The sequence below is a fragment of the Tursiops truncatus genome, chromosome 13 (assembly GCF_011762595.2).
Source record: "Tursiops truncatus isolate mTurTru1 chromosome 13, mTurTru1.mat.Y, whole genome shotgun sequence".
In the NCBI taxonomy this organism is placed as follows: domain Eukaryota; kingdom Metazoa; phylum Chordata; class Mammalia; order Artiodactyla; family Delphinidae; genus Tursiops; species Tursiops truncatus.
The window spans coordinates 73942931-73967480 of NC_047046.1; the positions used below are offsets into that span (position 1 = coordinate 73942931).

Below are 24550 nucleotides of genomic sequence, written 5' to 3' on the forward strand. Positions count from 1 at the left end.
TTTTAAAATCTTGGTTTTTTCTTATTGTTTTGGTGTGTTTTCATAATTGCTGTGCCACTTGTTTTCATTTTTTTTTGTGTTTTAGGAGCTCTAGTGATACTCTTTTCTGGTATTTTAAAAAATTTTGGGTACAAGAATTCACACTTCCTAGTATGGAGTATGTGCCTTTCCATGATAGGTGTGCTCCTTATACAGCATATATTACCGAAGCTGTTGTTTCCTTCAGAGAAAGTCACCCCATTGTTTACTTTCTGACATTCTCACTTTCCTCCCTCATCACCATTTACACTTTTCCCCAGGCTGAAGGAAAAAAAAAGATATAGAAAGTGTACAGTTTTCTTTTCTCCAGATTTGGGGATAGGATTGGGTATTTTCAGGATTGCCATCACTTCAGAATACCTTATGGAGTCTGGAGCAGGAGTAAGTAGCGGAAAGTTCCTGTACGTGCCTGTTAAATTGTTCAATAAATAGTAACTCTACGATAGTGACTCTACAAGTTCATTGACGAAACACAAATATGCAAAGAACGATAATTAGGTCTTAAAATTTACCTATTGCATGAAAAATTGTAAGCCAACTGTTACACATATTTTATGTCATTTTTTGGTTGTTCTTCAATCTAATCAACACCTATCTGTAAGTTGAATTTGAACTAATTCTCTAAGAGCTCAACTTAATATGTCTTAAATAGACTTAAAATATTGATTAATAACTCAAGACCCAACTCCCTGTATTGAAGAAGAAAATGCAAACTCAAAAATAGTACAAATCATGTTGGAAGTAAAGAGCAAAGAAAGAAATCAGTGTTGATTAATGATCATTTTTGTTATACAACATATACTAAAACACAGGATAATTCAGGGCAATTTCCCTTGAAGGTCTGCAAGCAGAAAAATCAATTTTCTTAGATCTGTAAAAAAAAATGAGCTTTCAAATCTAAATTGAAGTAGATAAGATTTTTTTTAACTTGCAAATTGCTGTAGATTTTTTAGAGTGGTAGGAAAATATACATTAGTTTCACCAGCTTTTTATTTATTTATTTATTATTTAAAAAATTTTTTGGCTGCATTAGGTCTTCGTTGCTGCGCGTGGGCTTTCTCTAGTTGTGGCGAGTGGGGGCTACTCTTTGTTGCGGTGTGCGCGCTTCTCACTGCGGTGGCTTCTCTTGTTGTGGAGCATGGGCTCTAAGCACGCGGGCTTCACTAGTTGTGGCTCGTGGGCTATAGAGCGCAGGCTCAGTAGTTGTGGCGCATGGGCTTAGTTGCTCCGTGGCATGTGGGACCTTCCCGGACTAGGGATCGAACCTGTGTCCCCTGCATTGGCAGGCGGATTCTTAACCACTGTGCCACCAGGGAAGTCCCTCACCTGCTTTTGAAATGAAGAGTGAAACCTATTAAATGAATGCAACTTTGGTTATTTACAGATCTCCATTTTATTACAAATCTATTTTATTTACACTTATGTATAATTTATTTCATTGTCAATTTATTTTTTTAAAAAATCTTTAAAGTTGTGCCTTGTGACAATTCAAATAAGAGGATGCAGATTGGAAAAAGGATGGTGAATTGAAAAGAAGGGAGAGAGAGAAGGCAAAATGGGACAGAGGCAGAGAAAAATAAAGAACTGGAGAAAAAGAGCAGAGACAAGAAGGAAAGGAAAGGACTTTTCCCTGTAAGGAAAGATTAAAGGAAAAAAGCCATCAAATGTCAGTCAAGCCTCCTTTCCTCAATTTAGGTTGTTTCAACTGGCTGATAGGTACTTCTTAGGACCAATTTGCAGACCTTTGAGGTTACAGCCATTTTTCTCTGCTGAACTCCCTTTGAATTTGCTCCTCTGTAATCTTGCACCTTCAAGGTGATAATACACCAGGCCTCCTCAGTGTCAAACTTCCAACCTTTCTAAATGCTGGACTTCAGGTCTAATCACATCTATCGGATGGTTTCACCAGCATTATTCTGGAAACAAAGTCCTTCTCTGTATTTGTTACTCTTTTGGTCTCCTTTGGAATAAAGTAAAAAAAATTCTGTTAACTGTAAATCAATGACCAGGGCCTCTTTTCTCAGAAAGTGCGTTTGTTTTTTTATTTCTTCAAGGGCTGTTAGTTCTGCCTTCCAACTCTGCCACCCTCGGGATTCTTAAAAGTTGCTTAGTACACAATACCCAGATCCCAGTGAACGTCTGTTGTTTCTGAGATGCTCAGAATGTCTCTAACTTGGATGCCTTTTAGAGATTCTGCTTGAAGAGACAATCCCATTTTCCAGTATACATTTGTAATATCTCAGAAATACTCTAACAATTCTACAGCATTCATGTGTGTGCACAGTTCATAATGAGGTGTACTCTCCGTCAAAGTGCTCATAACCTTTTTGGCAAAGTATGATATAAATTCACAGATCAGCATCCTGATAGCATGCCAGTATAAGAAATAAAGATAAATAAATGCTACAAAAATAACATTATGGGAAATATTTTTTTTGATATTTTTTGAAGTGGAACTCTTATCTTGCTTTTTCCAAACTGGGGCAAAGGTGCTAATATTGTCACTTTATTTGCCTTGGGATAATTGAGTGGTGCTTAGATCATATCCCTGTTCAGTTCGCCTATATGGCCTCTGAAAAACCAGATGAACTGGGGTGGATGGTGATGAACTACAATAAACTTAGCTAAGTAGTAATTCCAGTTTCTGCTGTGCTGCATGTTGTACTGCAGATTCAATGAAGATTTCTTACTGTCTTGAGCATTTAGTGGCATAATAAAATGGAGAGAGAAAGTCAACATTGATTTCTGATGATTCACTTAACTTTTGAGTTTGTTCGTTGAGTACCTTTGGTAGACACTTGAAATCCAGGGTGAATATGGCATGGTTCGTGGCACTAATAAGCTCACAGGAAAGTGGGGTGCGGGGATGGCGGAGACAGAAATGGATATGTCATTGTATCAAATTTTCATGCTCTGTGTTTTCCAGAACAGAACATAAAATGTCAGAAGCATATTATATTCGTATACATCTGTGCTGTCACAGATCTCTTAATAAATGGTCCATTCAGTTATCAAATGTTCAGGAAACAAGCTTGTTTTTGCCCAGGTCCTGGGTATTCAAAATCATATAAGGCATGGTTCCCACACTCACAGCATTCTAAAGGAAAAAAGAAAGTAGAACTTTATCTTAGTCTGTTTGGGCTGCTATAAAAACATATCATAGACTGGGTAACTTATAAATAACAAATTTATTTCTCGTAGTTCTTGAGGCTAGAAGTCCAAGGTAAAGACACTGACAGATTCGGTGTCTGGAGGAAGCCTGCTTCCTAGTTCATGGACAGATGTCTCTTCTTTGTGTCCTCACGTGGCAGAAGCGGGAAGGGAGCTCTCTTGGGCCTCTTTTACAAAGGCACTCATCCCAGGTATGAGGACTGTGCCTTCATGACCTAGTCACCTCCCAGAGACATCTCCTCCAAATACCATCACACTGGGCTTTCAACATATGAACTCTGGGGAGACCCAAACATTCAGTCCATAGCAAACACAGGCTACAGAACAAATTGTCCAAAACATTATATAACCTCAGGCATTTTTTTCCCATCTGTAAGCTGAAATATCGTAATAGCTTTCTATGGGAATTAAGTTTACGAATCTAAAGCACTTTGCTATATTTGTCACATAGCGAAGAAGGTAAGAAATGTTAGCTGTTATTACTTTAAGCAGTATGTACAGAATGCCAGGGGACCACTGAAGAGGGAAACTTGTAAATTAGTTAGAGGGAGACTGCAGAAACCTGCAAGGAAGAGGAAATACTTGAGTGTAGAAGGTTGAGGTACCAATTAGGAAAATGAAGAAAAATAAAAATTAAAAGGGAAGGACATTCTTGATAGGCAGAAGCAGCATGTAAGCATGGGTTTTGGAGTTAGAATGACTAGGATGAAACCCAGCTCTCACACTTCCGAGCTGTGTGACCTTTGAGAGTCATTAGCGCTCTCTAAATTGCAGTTTTTTATCTGTTAAATAAGGATAGTAATACTACTTAATTCACAGGATGGTTGGAAAAGTAAATGAGATAAGGTAATATGATGAATCTACATTACACGACTGTTGCTTTCATTTGTTGATGTTTATTCTTAGCCTAAAAGTTGCAGGACTCCATGGAAGGATTTTAAGCAAGGAAGGATGTGACTTTATCTCAACTGCAGAAGGGTCACTGGATGAGCAATAGAGACACTGGGCTGTGGTGGAGGGATTGCGGAGTTTGATTACGGGGAGAGCCGATGAGATGACTTTTGTAGGGTGAGAGATGTGGGACCAAACTCTTGACTCTAGGTATGAAGAGGGGGGAAGATGAAGGCATTTTAAGGAGGTTGAGGGCACAGATTTAGTAATTAATTTAATATGGAGAATGTCTGGGTGAGAAGCAGGGGTGGAAACTGTGGAAACTGAATTAAGTTTTGAAATCATTCATTGGTGTGGGGGGATACATCAGAAAATTCAGGGAGGAGCGAAAGGCAGAGTCACGTTTTGAGCTGCAGAGGGGAGGCCATGAGACATCCAAGCAGACATGTGCAGCAGATAGGTGGGAGCACAGCTCCGGAGTCAGCAGAATTTTCTAGAATAGAGGTGGAAAATATGAATATGGGTGGAAAGGATAGTTAAAGTCTTGGAAGAGAATGAGTTCACTTAGGGAGAATAGAGATGAGAAGAGCTGAAATGGAGCCACGTGTGAAACCAACACTCAAAAGTGTAAGCAGAGCAGATCCTTTTTTTTTTTTTAACGTCTTTACTGGAGTATAATTGCTTTACAATGTTGTGTTAGTTTCTGCTGTACAACAAAGTGAATCAGCCATATGTATACATAGATCCCCAAATCCCCTCCCCCTTGAGCCTCCCTCCCACCCTCCCTATCCCACCCCTCTAGGTGGTCACAAAGCATGGAGCTGATCTCCCTGTGCTATGCGGCTGCTTCCCACTAGCTATCTGTTTTACATTTGGTAGTGTATATATGTCAATGCTGCTCTCTCACTTCGTCCCAGCTTCCCCTTCCCCCGCTGTGTCCTCAAGTCCATTCTCTACATCTGTGTCTTTGTTCCTGCCCTACCCCTAGGTTCTTCAGTACCATTTTTTTTAGATTCCATATATATGCATTAGCATACGGTATGTGTTTTTCTCTTTCTGACTTACTAGGGAAGATCCTTTGAATGAAACAGATGAAATGGCTTCAGGAGTAGGAGGAAATCAGAAGTCAGTAATCCCACAGAAGCTTGGTGACCATTTCAAAATGCAAAAAGGAAATCTGTCAAACACTCAGGAAAGTATAGTAAGGTTAAGTCTCAGTTAGGATGTTTGGGCTGCAAGAAGCAGAAAACACAAGTCAAAACGAATATACAAAATCAAATTTTATCTTATCTAACAAGAAATAGAGTTAGAATTGCCCTTGGGTTGGTTTTCTCAGTGGTTCATCAGTATCATGAATATATATATATATATATATATATATATATATATATATATATATATATATAAATTCATGATATGCTATTCTCATGGTGAAGGTTTACCAACCTAGATCAGCTCATCTTATGATCTTAAACGAAGACCACAGTTCTAGACAGCACATGCCAACATCCACTTCCAGAGGTGGAAAGAGGAGTGTTTCTTCCCCCATGTCTCTTACATCAGCAAAAGAAGCCTTTCTAGAAAGTGCCCAACAGACTTTCACATTTTGTTGTAGGAAGAATACAACAAAGAAGTACATGTCTTAATCCCTGGACCCTGTGAATAGGTTGGGTTTTTTGCAAAGGGGAACTAAAGTTGCAGATAGAATTAAGGTTGCTAATCAGCTGATCTTGAGGTGGAGATATTATCCTGCATTATCTGGGTGGACCCAGTTTAATCACAAGGGATCTGATTAGTGGAAGAGGGAGAAAGAATAGGGAGAAGCAGAGGGATGGCAGTGTGAGAGACTTGGTCCAATGCTGCAGGCTTGGAAGGTAGAGGAATGGGGCATGAGCCAGGGAATGCAGGCAGCCTCTTGATGCTGGAAAAGGCGAGGAAGTGGATTCTTCCCTGGAGTCTCTGGAAAGAGTAGAGCCCCGCTAACATCTTGATTTTAGCTCAGTGAGACCCATTTTGGACTTCTGACCTCCCAAACTGTAAGATACTGTTATGCTGTCTTAAGCCACTGAGTTTGTGATAATGTGTTAAAGTAACTATAGAAAATTAATACCCATCTCATTGGCCAGAACTGCATGATATACCCATGCCTAAAGTACTCACCGTCAAGGGGGATTGGATTTCCTAAAGAGGATGAGGCAGTTAGGAAGCATATGGTCTCCTGATTCTTAAAAAAACATCTTGGAAGTGGGAAGAAACGCTGTTGAAATGGTAATAAACTTTGTCAGATTCAGATAAAGATGGAAAAGTAGCTATTAGATTTGACAATCTGGAGGCCAATAACAATCTAGAGAGAGGAAATTCAGTGGGCAGTAAGAAATTGGTGGCGGGAAAAAATATTTTTAAGTAACTTATGAGGAAATGAAAGACAATATGAGAATCTATCTATCTGCCTATCTACCTATCATCTATCTATCCCCCCTTCTATTTATCCATTCATCTCTCTACGTAACTACTTACCTCTCTGTCTCTGTCTTTCTACATAGAAGTCAAACTTTTTTGTTTGTTGGTTTTATTTTAATATGGGTCATAATTGAACTGTTTTTTTGTTTTGTTTTGTTTTTTGTAGAAAGGGATGGAGCCAGATGGGAACAAGAGCAAGGGAGGTGGAAGATGAAAGAGAGGGGATGATTGAGGATAAAATTCCCTTAAGAGATTCCATTAGATCCAATATGTTCACATTTTTACTAAAAGAATCTGCTCCTGTAGGAGATTTGTAAAAAGGCAAGCTTTCATTTCAGAGAATAAATAACCATCTTCTAACTCATTTATTTTATAAATTCAGATTTTCTCTAGTAGTTTTTCATGAGACATAGATATTTATATTCCATGATGTATTTATGTATAATTCCATTTGGACATAGCATCATTTCAGTGAAAGCTATAGTTGAGAAGTTTTAAATTATAGTGTCTGCTAGAATTTGTGTTGATTTACTAAATACGACTCATGACTTCATGAAGAAACTCTCCTGAGATTTTTTGCCAGGGGACTTCTTATATTGAAATCTCCTTTGATAAGCTATTCTGGTACTTCAGAAATTCAACCTCTTGGATGCACTTTACGAGACACCTTATATTGATGACCATCCCTCTGAGGTGGCGATAGGAGGACAATTGGACTGGGCAACGCTTGCGGCACCTGCGAGTCTATGAACTCTATTCTTTAGCAACATTATGAACCAGTTTCTTGGACTTAACTTCCCTTTCAGATTTCGTGAGGCAGATTTGCCCTGGAGTGTTGTTTTGTGTTCATTTATTAATGAACGAAGGATGGGAAACAGATGCCCACATGAATAAGCTGAAAATACTTGCTGTGACTGACAAAAACCACCTGCTATTTAAGAGATTAGGAGAAAGCAAATAATCAGTGGAAGCAGAAAGTTTGTTATTGATTGCACAGCAATCCTACTGCATTTCTCTTACCAGCAGTTCTTTTTCCTAATCTCCAAAGCCCCTTTTCCAAACAATCTTCTCTACTGTCAAATCTCCTTGCCTAGTAGTCAGGCTCTCTCAGCAGCTGACTTGCTTTCCTACTTTACAGAGATTATAGAGTCCAAAAAAGTGAGCCACTCAAATTTCCTTCTAGATGTTAGAACTTGACTCTCCCCACTTATTCTTTTCCTCCTCCTCTGTCTCACATTACAATTCAAGAGTGTAGTAATCATATTTAAAATTTTCTGTGTATTATGATGTTTTAACATCCTCAGAAAGCTTTTCTGGATGGGAGAGACTGCCCATCCTGGAGCTAGCCAATTCTTAGACTTGGCAAAGGACTCAGCTGGGAACATGCTTTTGACTTAGAAGCTAACCAGTGCAGGGCCGTATCTCCTCTACCTGGCTGGTACATCCCAGAGACAGATACCTCTGCCTTAATCATCCCAGGGCCGGGTACAAAGCAACTGACACCACCCCTATAGCCCGAAGCCTGCCAAAATTATTCCATCCAGCCAATCCTAAACCATTTACTCTGCCTTACCTTGCCTTTTTTTTTTTTTTTTTTTTTTTGCAGAAACCCCAATAAAGGTCTTGGCCAAAGTGCTACCCATGCTCCTGTCTTCTGCCTCCTGACCAAAATCTGATGTTCTTCCCATGGCGCTGCGTGGTGAGTTGTGCCTCTGTTCCTAGGGGAATTGTAACATTAATTTTTCGTTTCAATAGCATTGACCTCTCAGTGTCGTCCCTAGGTCACCTTTATTAGTTAAGACCCGAGTGCAAAACGGTCATCTTTTCTCTACTCCAAGAGTAAATCCCTCTACCTGTTTTCTGGATCCCATACTCCCGTGCCTACTCAGGATATTTTGATTTGCTCTCTCTCCTGTGTTTTCAATCTTGTCTCCTCTATTACTGGTCCCTTCCTATAACCACTTAAACTGATGTTTCCCATTAAAACAGAATCAGCTACTGCAGCAAACCCAGCTGCTACAAAGCATCATGATGATCGACAACGTCAGTAACTCTCTCTGGTTCCTTTTCCTTGCCCAGTGTCTTTCCTGAGAAGTTTCTACCGCAGGTCCCTCCATAAGCTTCACGAGCAAACACAAAATTTTTGTCTTGCTCATCATCGTATCCTCCGTGTAGAGCATAGGTTTGAAACACAGTAGCCCTCAGTAAGTATTTATTGAATAAATGGATTTGGGGATCTATTTTCTTAATATTTTTCCTTCTGGTGATTGCTGAGAACTTCCTTACATTTCAGCTCAGTTATTTGTCTTGGTTTGGAGTCATCCAGATATTCCAATGGTAGCTCAGTAAAAAATGGCAAATTTAGGGCAATATTCCCATTCATTCTTGAAGAAGTGTTCAGATGTCTAGAAATAGAAAATTTCTACAAAAATGAACCGTGTTGATAGTAATAAGGATCTACAGGCAAGGAGAATTTATTCAAGAGATAAAATACTGCTGGCAGCTTCCCTTCTGAAGATCTATGTGTTATTCTCAGTTACTACAATTTCATCACATAGGAAAATTTTGGGGTGCCAGTACCACCTTGAAACCCTTATTTTTTTATTATCACTCATTATCCTGACTGATGAAATTGTAGTAACATATGAAAAGAAGAGGAAACAGCACGAAACAGGTTGCAAAGTGGCAGTCTAAGGGCATGTGCAGAAGTGTTTTGTCTTGCACAGGTTTAAAAAAGTTGTTGCCAACATTTGAAAATTGGACATTTTCACAGATTTCAGATTTCTGGCTTCCTTTGAAAAAAAAAAAGATAAGATCTGGCAATCTTGGGTATACATTTCCACTTGCCAAAAATTGGTTGGGGTTGAGGTTACACATCCATGGCCTCTTTAAATAGTGCTGAAGTTCACCATTTTGCCACAGTTCCCACCATTCTGTATTGTTTACCGATCTAACTAACTTTCCTCACTTGAGTTATTTGCAGGGCCCTGTAGGTACTTAACTTTGGACGACTGCTGATGATGGTAGTTCTTAGCGAGGAGTGACTTGGGGATGGGCTTCAACCAAGGCAACACCAGGGAGTAGGAGTAAATGACAGCTCTATTGAGTTGTCTCTTCAACCCTGTTGACTTGTCTAAGGAACTGGAAATTACTAGGAAAGGGAGGTTTACTTTTTAAACAGCAGTTGGTTTCACTGGAGCCAATTTCATTTCAAAAAATTACTCCACTGACATTTACTAATCACTGGACAGAGTGTTGGTTTTCTCAAGAGAGACTCTGTATTCATTTTACTTGCAGATGACTACCGTGATTAAGGAGCCTCGTAGAAAGTTGTTAGGTACTATTTGAGAACCCTGCAGTATTCTTGTTCCTGCCTAGTTAGGTACTGAAGCATAAAACTGTATAGAGAGTTTCACTTCAGTTTAAGAACTTTTTTGTCCACTTGACGCCAAAGCCTCGGGTGATTCAGTACCTTCTGATGACGAAGTGTGATTGATAGCTCTTCCATGCGCCGTCACTTCAGGGTTTCTTTTAATCCGTTTCTTTGAAAACTGTACAGATAGCACTGCCTAGTACTCAGAACTGAAACACACATTCCTAGTTAGACTTTATTGGTTATCAGTCACACCTCTTACCTTTCCTACTGCAGCGAAATAAATTTCATTATGCCTAGGGAATCCACTTTGTTTAGAGGCAAACGTAACCAGTGTTGAATTCAGGATGAAAAGAAATATTCTGGTAATTTTTCAGGGCAATTATTCTAAGTCTGTACTGGTATGTACTTTGCCTATGAACAAAAAGACCATTTAAAAAGCTGATATTTTGAAATTGAACAAACTTTTTTCTGTCATTAACAGATAAAAATATTAATAATAGAGAGTGATTTATATAGTACCTCAGTTATTCACGTATGGAATATCTATGACAAACGTCAAATCAGCAATTTACACCTTTTCCCAAGAGTGGTGCTTTTTAATGCTTTTCTTTATCAAATTGTGTGTATTGGGGTATGCAAACCAAACCAGATTAAAACCCAAGATCACAGTTGGCAAGGTAAGTCTTCTGTAAATATGGTCTCTCTATGTCAAAATGAAGTAGAAACCCATTTCTGTTTTGAAAATCTTCTGTTCTCAGTTGTTTATATGTGTTCGCCTTCATTAGGACGTGACTTCAATATTAGCAATGGAAATTGATTATAAGTTATACTATGATTATTTAAGTCAGAATAAAACACGATGAACTGAAGTTGGCTAAGATACAGATAATTGCTGAGCTAACAGTAGCACATAATGAACAGCAATATTTTTATTAAAAGAGGAAAAGGAAGAATTATTTAGAATTTAGACATAAAACTCTAAAGAAGTAGCCCACAGTGGTTACAGAAGCTGGGAGACCTCTGGAAAGCCCTTTTGGTTTCTTAGATTTTCTTTGAAGTTGATTCTCTTCAGTTCTTCAACTGATCATAATAGACCAAGCTTCTGATTTATACCGGGTAAACCAATCATTTCTACTTTCATTCCTTACATATTTTTGGCCACCTACTAGGTTCTGAAAAATTTAGAAGGCCCAACTCTGGGCCATGATACTGCCAAATCTTGGTTCTGAGTGCTTCATGAGTGGTCAGTTCAGACAGCCTTTCATGGAAGCTCTTTCTTGTAACAGCTTGCATAGTTAATACTAGATGGGAAAGCTAACTTCTCCACATAACACAGTGAGGAGAAATTCTTAAATAACTATGAATTCAAATAAAAATGTAAGGCCATGGGGCAGAAGAAGAAAACTGTAGCAATGTCTACATCAAATGATTTTATCCACTCTAGAATGTCTTTTAGATCGTTCCTATAAAAATTTTAAGATGCTCTTGGAAGAATTAAGTTATCTAATTCCTCTTTGGCAAGTGGCAGGATGAAATAATTGATATTTTCTAGTGTAATTTACTCCTACTTTTCATATGTTGCATACACACTGTCACCCTCAAAGATTTCATAATCTAATGGCCCTTTAGAAAACTACAAAGCCTTATGATGTTTAAAAATATGTCCATAAAGGGACTGATACTCCTCACACAGGAAGTAGAGCCTAATTCCTCTTAAGTGTCACTTGAATTAGTCACTTGCTTCTAATAATTAAATAAAGCAGAAGTGATAGTGTGTGACTTCTGAGACTAGGTCATCAAAGGCATTGGGGCTTTCTTCTGACTTTCTCTCACAACACTTGCTTTGGGAGAAATCAGCTGCCACGTCTTGGGTAGCCTTTGAAGCCTCTAGCCAACATCCAGAAAGAAACTAAGGCCTCCTGCCAATAGCCATGTGATTGAGTCATAGCAAGTGGACCCTTCAGCTCTAATCCAGCCTCCAGATGACTACTACTTTGGTTTACATCTTGACCGTGACCTCAGGAGATCCTGAGCTAGAACCACCCAACTTCACTGCTCCCAGATTCCTGATCAACCAACTCTTTGAGGTGATAAATGATTGTTGTTTTAAGCTGTTACACCTTGGGTGATGTTTTACACAGCAATAGGCAGCTAATACAAATACATAGACTACTCTGTAATGGTAAAAATGTGTCTTTTCCAACCAGAGTTTCAACTGAAAGAAAAATTTGGTACTCCAATAGATGGTAATTTAACAGATTCAAAACACACTTGGTTTTTGTACTTTATAAAGGAAAAGGCTCCCCAGTCTCATGACTCTTTTCCTCTTACGCTGGCGTGGATCGCTGTTTTACTTCTTCTCCTCAGTCCTTAAATAGCTTGCATATTGCTAAGAACGGTGCACTTTATCAGAAACAGGATTTGAGTTGCCCATATTTGAGAAGAAATGAGAGCAAAATATGAAACTTTATTTTTGTGGTACAAATGTTTTAGCTTTCCAAGAAAAAAAATAATTAAGTTTCTGCCAGAGTGGTCCCCTTTTTTGGTATTTTTTAAAGAGAAAAATAGAGCTTACTGAGAACCATTTTCAGGTGGGTTTTTTTTAATGATTTGGCTGAATGGCACATGTTCATAGAAAAAAAAAAGATCTTCCTGCTTAAGGTCCTGCATTATCCACTATAAGTTCTGTTCAGAAACTGTCAGTTATTTTAGCTAAGGTGCCATTGTGCATGAGGAGATTGGCAAACAAATATGTATAAAAGCTTTTCAACACAGTGTTGTTTGGAGTATTAACCTTAGTTTCACTGCAGGTGTAAATCTGAAAATATTTAAAACCTTTATTTGAAGGCCACTATTGTTGAATTAAATTGTATCCCTCCCTTCCTTCCTTCCTTCCTTCCTTCCTTTCCTTCTTTCTTTCTTTCTTCCTTTCCTTCTTTCTTTCTTTCTTTCTTTTTCTTTCTTTCTTTCCTTCTTTCCTTCCTTCCTTCCTTCCTTCCTTCCTTCCTTCCTTCTTTCACATTAATGATGAAGATCTACTCAAAGATGATTTCATTGCCATGAGAACAGGAATTGATGTGACATATTTTCAACTTGAAATATTCTAAATCATATTGGGTTTCCTATGTGCCATGTTAAAAAAAAAGTTGGAATCAATTATTTGTTTTTTTAAAAAAAGTTGTCATATATGTGGCCATGTCACAGTTACCTTTACAAGTTTGAGTTTTTACTCAAGCCAAAAGCATAGCAACATTCATTTAGAACTTGACCTTTTAAGAAGAATTATATAAGAAGAATTATAATTAAATATTATATTTGGATTTAATTCTTTCCTTTTGGTTACAAGGGAAATAGCTTGTTTTATCTTGAAAATGAAAATTGAGAGAAGCATTAATTTGGCAAATACTGTTTTTCTTTCCTCTGTGAAATACATGCCCAAGAGAAATAATTATGTGTATTTTTTGTGTGTGAGTTTTGGGATGAACAACTCCATTGCTTTCATCAGACCCTCAAAGCGGTCTTTACTAATGCTCTTGATACATTTTGTTTCTTTCCTTTTCCTTTTTTGGGGATGACTTTCAGAAGTCATTGAAATTTTTTTAAAAATTTACTTATTTATTTTTGGCTATGTTGGATCTTTGTTGCTGTGCGCGGGCTTCCTCTAGCTGTGGCGAGCGGCGGCTACTCTTTGTTGCGGTGCGCGGGCTTCTCATTGCAGTGGCTTCTCTTGTTGCAGAGCACGGGCTCTAGGCACACGGGCTTCAGTAGTTATGGCACGTGGCCTCAGTAGTTGTGGAGCACGGGCTTAGTTGCTCCACGCCATGTGGGATTTTTCTGGACCAGGGCTCGAACCCATGTCTCCTGCATTGGCAGTCGGATTCTTAACCACTGCACCACTAGGGAAGTCCCAGAAGTCATTGAAATTTGACTCAGTCAGTTCAGCTCTATTTTACTTGATTCACTGATTACCTCAAACTAGTAAATTGGAAAGTTTTGCCAAGAGCTATTTGTTTTTTCTGCTAGAAACATTTGTAATGCAGATATGTCAGATCTAAAACTTTCAAAACTATCAACTGAGGACTTTGAAACTATGCCATTAAATATATTAATTTTTGAAAAACAAATGTAACATGGTCCTTAGAAAAATATTAATTATGTCTCTATTTTTGAGATTAAGGATGAACCCCTCTACCTCTGTTAGAGATGCCATCATAATGTACCACATCTGCCCTTAGATGATTGAACAGTGTATTCCACAGCTCATTATCTTTCCTTCTACAAGTAATCCTCAGAAATGTCACATAGTAAAATATTGGGAGGAATATATTTTAAAAGGGGAATAAATTAAAACACTTCATATTTAATGCATAAAATTAATACAATAAAAATACAAGGTCTAGAATAAGTAATTGGCAGAAATATTTTAATGATGTATTTATTAAGTAAATATCCATCATGATAGTTGATATTAACAGTATCGTTTATGTTAAATTAGAATGACATGAAACACATTTGCTTATTTTCTTTATTTACGGAAAGTAGTTGGAGAAGATGCCCTCAGAGTCTTTTTGTTGAGAACTCTTGGCAACTTAACAGTGAACAGTGTTATTTTTCCTTAGAAAACAGCTCTCTTGTAAATTGAATGCTATCAAACAGCTCGTTAGTGGGCTATCTGGCATATGGAATGCATTTTCTTAAAAAAAAAAAAAGTCTAGGTTGCTAGGCAACAGTTTATTTTAAACCAAAATTTAGATGAAATATTCTACTCTAACAATTAAATAATGGAAATATTTACATATGGAAGTTGACATGCATATTGGCATTCATAGATCACTTTTTATTTTTATTGAAAGGAATACTATAAATAATATTTCACATAATGTTTTCATCCCATATGTTCCTTTGCCCTCAAAAGTTCCTGGAAATCACTCTTCAGCTCTCCTAGCCAATTCTGCCCTACCTTTGGTCTGCTATCCTTCTATAGTCTTTCTCTATGTCTCCTATTTCAAACCTTTATCAAAATCTATGTCAAAACAGGTCTTCCTATTTTGACAATAGATTGCAGAGTACTTCACTAATTCTTTTACACCCTGGGGAGTAACTTGTTCATAAAAACTTGAACTAATTTCAGGTATCTAGTTTCTACCTTATCCAAGTACATTATTTTTGTTTGAATATGAAAGTATACATCTTTATAAAAGCACATCAGGAAATTAAAAATCGCCAATGGTCACACAATCCAGAGATGGTCATTTCTTACCTTGTTTTGCCCTTTTATTTGTAATCCTTTTTAAAAGGTACCTATATAATTTATTTTTAGAGAAAAAAATGAGATTCTGTTATACCATTGAATCCAAGACACCATCAAATATTAGACACACAATTTTTCATGTACTGCTAAGAAAGAAAAGCACTACCATTAAACTATTTGACAACGCTTTTAAAATTATAGATGTTTTATTTTATACCTTTATTGAGAGAGCTTATTAGACATAACTAGTAGATATAGTTTTATGATGTAGCATTTTTGTGCTTTTACGATAGGGAAAATATAAAAGAAATAAATTTGGTAAAATATTTAAAAACTTCTTAAAATGCCTAGTCCCACATTTAAAATAGCTTTCTGATTTTTTTCATGCAATGGATTCGCTGTGCAATTGAAGACGTTGGTGATGAAACAAGTCTCTAAGGCTCTGACTTTTGATGAGCATGCACAAGCAGTAACAGCTATGTCATTATATTACATGTGAACATATATACACACAGGGCAGTGGCTGGTGGTGGTTCTAAACTGTTTCTGGATTTCAGTTATATTAAATTATGAAACGATGGGTATCTGAGAGTTGAGTAAAGATGGTAACATACTGTAAATATTTTATGAAATATACATCGTCAAAATATTGGCAAAATTAGATAATTATGAATATTCCTTGGTGTGTATGTATATTTATGTAGCCCATACTCTATTGTTAAACATTTGGGCTCTTTTCAATCTTCCTGTCTAGAAATGATGCAGCAATGAGAATGCTTCTATGTGCATGTCTTCAAATTGCTTCTAGAAAAGTTGTTCCAATTTACTTTTCTATTAGGAACAATATTCATCCTCTATCAGTGACAATAAATGTCCTCTAATCTGTGTCTTACCACTTTATATTTCTTTTAGAGTATCTCTAAAAGATACCAGGCTTTCTAGTTTGAAAAATTGATATCCTTATGGAAAATACAAAGGCTAACCAATTAGGTTATAACAATAGAACTGTTCAGTTGTTCCTCTTCACACTCATGGATATGAACCTTTCCTTCCTTCCTTTTTTTAATTTTTCTTTTCTGTTCTTTTCATTATTTTTTACTTCTAGCTTTCCTGTACATCCTTTTCATCCCATGGAATCAGACATTTACATATTTCTAAGAATCAGGCATTATTACAAGATTTTTTTCCGATAAATATTTGAGAAAAGTGGTGAAAATTTTTTAAGCAGAGTTAATTTTTATTAACACTATTTTGCTTAAGACAAGGCAAATAATTTATTGAATGGTCCTAAAGTAAGTAAGAAGGTAGATGTTGTCTAAGGCTATTCAGTTACTAGTGGAGTTTTTCAGTTTTAGATACTTAAAGGGAAATTCAATCAAGTCAATATGAAATTAAAGTGAATAATGAAATCATGCTAACGGTCTACGATTTTTAAAAAAGATTTACCAAAAATTAAAAACAGCTGTAAAATAAGGTAAGTTTACCTCTACAAGTTGTGTCTCTATATTAATTGAAAATGACAGAAAAAAGATATATTTTGCTGTACTACACACACACACAGACACACACAGACACACACACACAGACACACAGACACACAGACACACACACACACACACACACACACACACACACACACCCCACCACACACAATACTTGGCTATGTTCTCAGAATTAGGGAAGGTGATAACACGACAAGCTGGGAGTATCAGAGACATTTAAAGTGGTAAAATGAATCCATAATGGCATGTATATGTGGAGTACAATATATTATAATCTGAAATAAATTAATGTGTAAACTTGTTTTCTCTATTTCTAGTAAAGAATCTGCTAGGACATGAGGCATTATAACCACATTACTAAGAGTGAGAGATCTGGAGATGGGTCTGGATTCAGATACAGTATCAACCCTCAGTGACCTTGGACATGGCATTTGATCTGTTGAAGCCTCATATTTTTCACGTATGCAAAGGATACTGCCAGTATCCCACAGGGTAACTGGAAGGGTTGATTCTGATTCATACACAGCACTTATTTCAGTGGCGGATACATAAGAAGTGTTCAACCATTATTTCTTATTAGAATCATGGTTATATCATGTTAATAAGGGAGGAAGTGAGATGGTGGAATGGGTGTCCCTTCTTGTTTTCTGAGGAAGGAAGCTTGTGTTACATGTGGTCCTGATACATTCACAGGAACTTTGTAAACCGTGGATGGTCCTACAAATGTGTAATTTGGAAATTCACAGAATTCTCTTTCTGCTTTAGCTTGGTTTAACGTTCATTCTGTCACTATTCCAGGCTCATTTACTTGGGGAAATACTCATCTGTTAACAAATGTAGTTGTTCTAATAGCCTATTCCCTATTGTAAAAGATATGCACAGGAGAACATGGCTAGAAAATATAACCTTAAATCTCTTGCTGCAAAACTATCATAAAAATAGTTGAAAGGAACGAACTTACAGTTACTGGGGAGGGGGGGAATGATGCGGGGGAGGAGTAGATTGGGAGTTCATGATTGACAGGTACACGCTGCTATGTTTAAAACAGATAACCAACAAGGACCTACTGTATAGCACAGGGAACTCTGCTCAATGTTCTGTAATAACCTAAATGGGAAAAGAACTTGAAAAAGAATAATAAAAATAAAAAGACTGTGCTCTCATTAGGAGACCCTAGGCTAACTCAGATTTACCAGTCAGCCATGATTTTACCTTCTTCTGACCAATTTCAACCACTTCTATCAGAAGTAGAAACTGTATCCACAAATGAGGTGAATAATTGAAATTATATTCTAAAAAATAGTTGAAAGGAGTTATATGTAAGGAGGTTTGGATGAAGGAAATGTAGTTCATTTATTCTTGTAGATTTAGTAAGTAGACTTACTAGGTCTGTAGTTGTCACCAAATTGTCCTGATAGACCATGAAGACCTCCGTGGGCAGAGGATTTTTTTTTTATCACTTGCAGTTCTTTCGCCATTAAGTCCAAATGTATTGCCTCAGGAAAGGAACAGCATAAATGGTCTAGAACATGGAAATAATTGCTCAGTGTTGAGTTTAAAAGCAGTTTTCTAAAAGTCTACAGTGGGACAATGACCTTGGCAGCCTGGATTTCAAGAGGGAAAAAAAACTTTCTCTCAGTTGGTTTTCATATATCAACTCAAAGCATAAATGATTAAGCATAGAGAAAACTATTGAGAAGATGAAATGAGGTTATGACACGAGAGAAGTCTTTGCTACACTGGAAAAGAAAGCTTTTCCTGTCCTGGAAGGAATAGCCTGAAAGATAAATTGAATAAACAAGGGGTAGTAAGTCACCTAAGGGTATCCTAACTCCGACCCAAGAATCAAAATTTCTAGGCGAGAAGGGAAAAAGAAATATCCAGATAGGCTAGGAGAAGTATACGGTATTGCTGTTGGTGAACCATTTCTCTGGGTATAGCTTCCTAGAGAAGTCCCATGTTTTATATGGCTCCATGCTCGATATGGTATCCAGTGTGGCCTGGAAATGGAAGAATAGCTGGGGCAGGACCTGGAATGGTGGACATGAGCACCACATAGGCTCCCACTCACTCAGCCTGGTTCAGAGAATGAATCTAAGAGTCTCTGGGCTCCAGTGAGAGTGTAAATTCTGGTAGAACCAGGGATGGAAGTCCTGGGGCCTAGGAAGAGGGAGATGCAGGACACAGGTGTCTTTCAATCAGATGCAGCATCATTGCTGGACCATATGATAAACTTATGTTTAGCTTTATAAGAGACTCAAAAACTGTCTTCCAAAGTGCATTTCCACCAGCAATGAATGAAAGTTACTGTTGCTTTGTATTATGACCAACAATTGGTATTGTCAGGTGTTTGGATTTTAGCTATTCTAATAGGTGTGTAGTAGTATCTCATTGTTTTAATTTGTAATTCCCTAATGCCAGTTGATATTGACCATCTTTTCCTATGCTTATTTGCCATCTGTATATCTTCTTTGATGAGATGTCTGGTTGGCTGTTTTTATTGTTGAGTGTGAAGAGTTCTTTGTATATTTTGGATACAAATCCTTTTTCAGATATGTGTTTTGCAGATATTTCCTCCTTTTGGTGGTCTGTGGGTGGTCTTTTCATTCTCTTAACGGTGTCTTGCAGAACAGAAGTTTTAAATTTTAATAAAGTTCAACTTATCAATCTTTTCTTTCATAGATCGTGATTTTGATGTTTTTAAAAGTGAATCACAAACCCAAAGTCACATAGATTTTCTCCATGTTTTCCTCAAAGTTAAATAGTTTTGCATGTCACATTTAGGTTTATGATCCATTTTAAGTTAGTTTTTGTGTAATGTGTAAGTTCTGTATCCAGGGTCATGTTTTACATACGAATGTCTTACACCATTTATTGAAAGAATATTTTTTTCTCCACTAAATTGCCTTTGCTCCTTAGTCAAAGATCAGTTGATAATATTTTGTGGGTCTATTTCTGGGCTCTCTGTTCTGCTCCATTGATCTATTCTTTCATCAGTACCACAGTTTCTTGATTAATGTAGCTTTATTGTAAGTCTTGAAATTAGATAGTGTGTCTTGCAACATTTTTTTCTTCTTTAGTATTGTTTTGGCTATTCTAGAGCTTTTGCCATTCTATATAAACTTCATAATTACTTTATTGATAGGTGCAAAATCACAAACTGGAATTTTGATTGGGATTACATTGAATCTATAGACTAAATTGGGAAGAATTGACATTTGAACAATGTTGAGTCTTCCAATCCATGAACTCAGAATACCTCTTCATTTATTTAGATCATCTTTGATTTTTTAAATCACGGTTTTGTAGTTTATTGCATAAAGGTCCTGTACATATTTTGTTAGATTTATATCCAAGAATTTCATTTTCTGGGTGGTATTATAAATGATATTTGTTTTCAAACTTAAAATTCAGTTGTCCATTTCTAGTATACAGTAAAGCAGTTGCCTTTTTAATATTAACTTTATATCCTGTGCCCTTGCTATACTCATTCATTGGTTGTTGTTAATTCTTTGATATTTTATACACAGATAATCAGGTCATCTGTGAACAAGAAAAGTTTTGTGTCCTCTGTCTCAGTTTGTATTCCTTTTCTTTCTTTTTCTTGTCTTTTGCACTCTCTAGGACTTCCAGTACATTGTTGAATAAGAGTGATGAGAGAAGACATTCTTGTTTTGTTTTTGATCGTAGGATGAATATGTCCAGCTCTTACCACTAGGTATGATGGTGGCAGTAGGTTTTTTTGTAGATTTCTTTATCAGATTGAGGAAATCTCCCTATATTCTCAGTTTGTTGAAAACTTTTATTGTGACCAAGTATTGGATTTTGTCAAATGCTTTTTCTGCCAACTGATATAATCATATGGCTTTTCTTCTTTTGCCTGTTAATGTAGTGGATTAATTTTCAAATGTTGACCAGGCTTTTACACCTGGATTAAATTTCAATTGGCCGTGATGTATAATTCTTTTCATACATTGTTTAGTTTGATTTTCTAATATTTTGTTGAAGATTTTTATGTTAATGTTCATGAGAGATATTGTTTTTGGCATTAGTAATGCTGGACTCAGAATGAATTAGGAAGTGTTCTCTCTGCTTCTATTTTCTGGAAGAATTGTGGAGATGTGATTTTATTTTTTCCCTTAAATATTTGATAGAATTCACCAGTAAAACTATCTCTGCCTTTTGAGAAGGTAATACATCATTGATTAAAGAAAATTAATAATTATAGGCTTGTTAAGATTATCTCTTTCTCCTTGTGTGAGTTTTGGTGGTTTGTGTCATTCAGGACATTGGTCCATTTCACCAGAGTTATCCAATTTGTGGGCATGGAGTTGTTTGTGTATTTGTTTAGTATTCTTCTGATGGTCATGATGTCAGTAATGATAATTTCTTTCATTTCCGATATTGGTAAGTTGTGTCTTCTCTATTTTTCTTGGTTAGCTGGCTGGAGGTTTATCTGTTTTATTTTCTTTTCAAAGAACCAGTTTTGGTTTTGTTTATTTTCTCTATTGTTTTCCTGTTTTAAGTTTCAACTCAAATTGTTGTTTCTTTACTTCTGCTTGCCTTTGATTTAAATTGTCCTTTGTCAAATGTTCCTATAAAAGGGCTTCATCTTCAAGGAATTCATGGAAAAGACTCTGATGAGTACAGGTTTCTGGTAACTGACTATACTGCTGAACTGAATGAATAAGCATTTTCAGAACTCTAATGGAAAACTGATGAACTCATAAAACTGCTAACAAAAGATCAAGATGAAAAAAAAGTTAATTACATGGGACTGAGTGAACTGATGAGGATGATTGTAATTTTTGTGACTTTCTGTTTGAAACATTGTTGGTTCTTCTGTGCTTTGTTTTTCCACATTTAAGAAAACCTTTTCTCTTTTCTCTTAAGCTATCAGTAATTTGCTAACATACACCTTTGTGAACAAAGATGAAACATTTACCTTTTTCTCCCTATCTGATCCCTTCAGAATTTGGAAACTCTTAGTGACCATTCTGATTTTTGCGGCAATGTATTTACTTGCATAAATTCAAAAAAAATATTGTCCTTTGTCTAGTTTCCTAAGATAGAAGCTTACATGATGGATTTTGATCATTTTTTCTTTCCAATAAATGTACTTAATGCTATAAATTTCTTGATATGCACTGCTTTTGCTGCATCTCACAATTTTTTTTAACAAATTGTATTTTCCTTTTCATTTCCTTCAAAAATTTTTCTAATTTCTCAAGACCTCTTCCTTGACCCATGTGTTATTGAGAAGTATATTGTTTAATCTCCAAATGTGTGGGGTATTTTAGCTATATTTCTGTTACTGATTTCTGGTTTAAGTCCATTGTGATCTGAGAATATTCTTTGGATGTTTTTTATTCTTTTACATTTCTTAATATGTGTTTTACGCCCAAGAAAGTGGTCTATCTTGGTGAATGTTCCATATGAGCTTGGGAAGAGTGCGTGTTCTGTAGCTGGTGGATGGAGTATTCTATAAATGTCAATTACGTCAAGTTGATGGATGGTACTATTCAGGTCAAAAACCCCCTTACTGATTTTCTGCATGTCTGATCAGTCAGTTACTAACAGGGCAGTGTTGACATCTCCAACTATAATAGTGGATTTCTCTGTTTTTCCTTTTAGTCCTCACATATTTTGGCACTCTGTTGTTTGGTGTATATGTATTTAAGATTGTTATGTCTTCTTGGAGAATTGGCCCCCTTTATCATTAGGTAGTTCCCTCACTTTATTCTTGATAATTTTCCTTGTTCTGTGGTCCATCTTGTCTGAAATTAATAAAGCTACTCTAGCTTTCTTTTGATTAGTATTAGCATGATACATCTTTCTCCATTCCTTTACTTTCAATCTTTATATTTAAAGACCCATATATTTGGATATTATTTTTTATCCTGACAATCTTTGTCTTTTAATCCAAATATTTAGATCATTCCACTTAAAATGACTATTGATATATTTGGATTAATAACAACCACGTTTGTAACGTTTTTTATTCAGAGACTTCTTCTGCCTTTCTCTGCCTTTAGTTGAACTTTTTTTTTAAGATTTTATTTATTTATTTATCTATCTACCTATTTATTTATTTATGGCTGCGTTGGGTCTTCGCTGCTGTGCGTGGGCTTCTGATTGCGTTGGCTTTTCTTGTTGCAGAGCGCGGGCTCTAGGCATGTGGAGTTCAGTAGTTGTGGCACGCAGACTCAGTAGTTGTGGCACACGGGCTTAGTTGCTCCACGGCATGTGGGATCTTCCCAGACCAGGGCTGGAATGTGTGTCCCCTGCTTTGGCAGATGGATTCTTAACCACTGCGCCACCAGGGAAGTCCAGTTGAACATTTTTTAATGATTCCATTTTATATCCTTTTTTGGGGTGTATCAATTATACTTCTTTTAAATTTTGTTAGTAGTTTCCCTAGAATAACAATATACATTTTTAATTACTCTATGTCTACCTTCAAAAAACACTAATTCACTTCATGTGTAGTGTGGGTACCTTATAAACAGAGACTTCCCACTTCTTACCTCCCATTCTTTGTGACATTACTGTAATTCATTTCACTTATCAATATACTATAATCACCCAATATATTACTATTATTACTATAAACAAATATTTACATTTTAGGTCAATTACAAATAAGAAAAATAAAAGATTTTACTTTATCTTATTTATTTCTTCTCTGATGCTTTTCCTTCCTTCAGCAGATACATGTTCTGACCTCTATCATTTTCCTTTTGCCTGAAGAAAATCTCCAAACATTTCTTGCCATGGAGATCTGCTGGTGCTGAATTACCTCAGTTTTTGTTTGTCTGTAAGGGCCTTGCTCCTCTGTTTCTTTGCTGTATCCCCAGTGGCTAGAAAAATAACTGGTATACCACTAGTACTGAGCAAATATTTATTGAAAGAAAGAAAAAAGGCAGAAAGGGAAACTTAGATACATAGGTAATATATATGATATATGTGAATGTATGGGGGGGGTGTGTGTGTGTGTGTGTGTGTGTGTGTGTGTGTGTGTGAGAGAGAGAGAGAGAGAGAGAGAGAGAGAGAATGTGCAGCTGGTGGTGTCGGGTGTAGAATTAAATATTATGAGCCTGTGGTTGGCAGTGAACAAGGTAGCCTAGGCAGAGACACTCAAAGAGAGTGTGTAGAGGGAGAAGAGAAAAGGGACGAATCCAGGACCCTGGAGAACATTAACGTTTAAGGGGCTATGAAGCCAGGGCTTCTGTGGTGGCGCAGTGGTTAAGAATCTGCCTGCCAATGCAAGGGACACGGATTCGAGCCCTGGTCCGGAAGAATCCCACATGGCGCAAACCTAAGCTCGTGTGCTACAACTACTGAGCCTGTGCTCTAGAGCCCGCGGACCACAACTACTGAGCCCACATGCTGAGACTACTGAAGTCTGCAGCGCCTAGAGCCCATGCTCTGCAACAAGAGAAGTGCGCAATGAGAAGCCCACACACCGCAATGAAGACTCGACACAGCCAAAAATAAAATAAATAAATTTTTAAAAAGGGGGGGGCTATGAAGCCAAACACAGATGCTAAAGCTGTAGAGGATTTAAGGTTTAAGAGAAAAGGAGTAGTAAAGAGTGACACGTGTTACAGAGGGCCCAATGAGCTGAGGCTGGAAACAGGGTCATTGGATTCACCAACTTGAGGCGTAAATTTCCCCAGATGGCTTCAATTCAGGGGAGTTTCTTCATCTCACAAAAGTTGGACCTTTGTATTTCACTCCTAAACATGTATGAAAGAATCCTACAGGAAACAGCTTCACAAAATCTGCTGAAGAATTTCCTCTGGGGGTATTGCTGAAGTTATTGACCGTTCTCTTTGTGAAAGGCAACCTGAGAAAGCA

At 36.9% G+C, this 24550-nt stretch overlaps 1 protein-coding gene across 1 annotated transcript in view; it reads left to right on the forward strand.

Moving 5' to 3' along the window:
- The window catches only part of LOC101325420 (glutamate decarboxylase 1-like), a 143626-nt gene that overhangs the window by 17693 nt on the left and 101383 nt on the right, over positions 1-24550 (forward strand). The window contains exon 2 of the mRNA XM_073790787.1: positions 8168-8260. Coding sequence (XP_073646888.1) covers positions 8248-8260 — 13 coding nt within the window. The 5' untranslated portion in view covers positions 8168-8247. The remainder of the gene's footprint in view (positions 1-8167; positions 8261-24550) is intronic.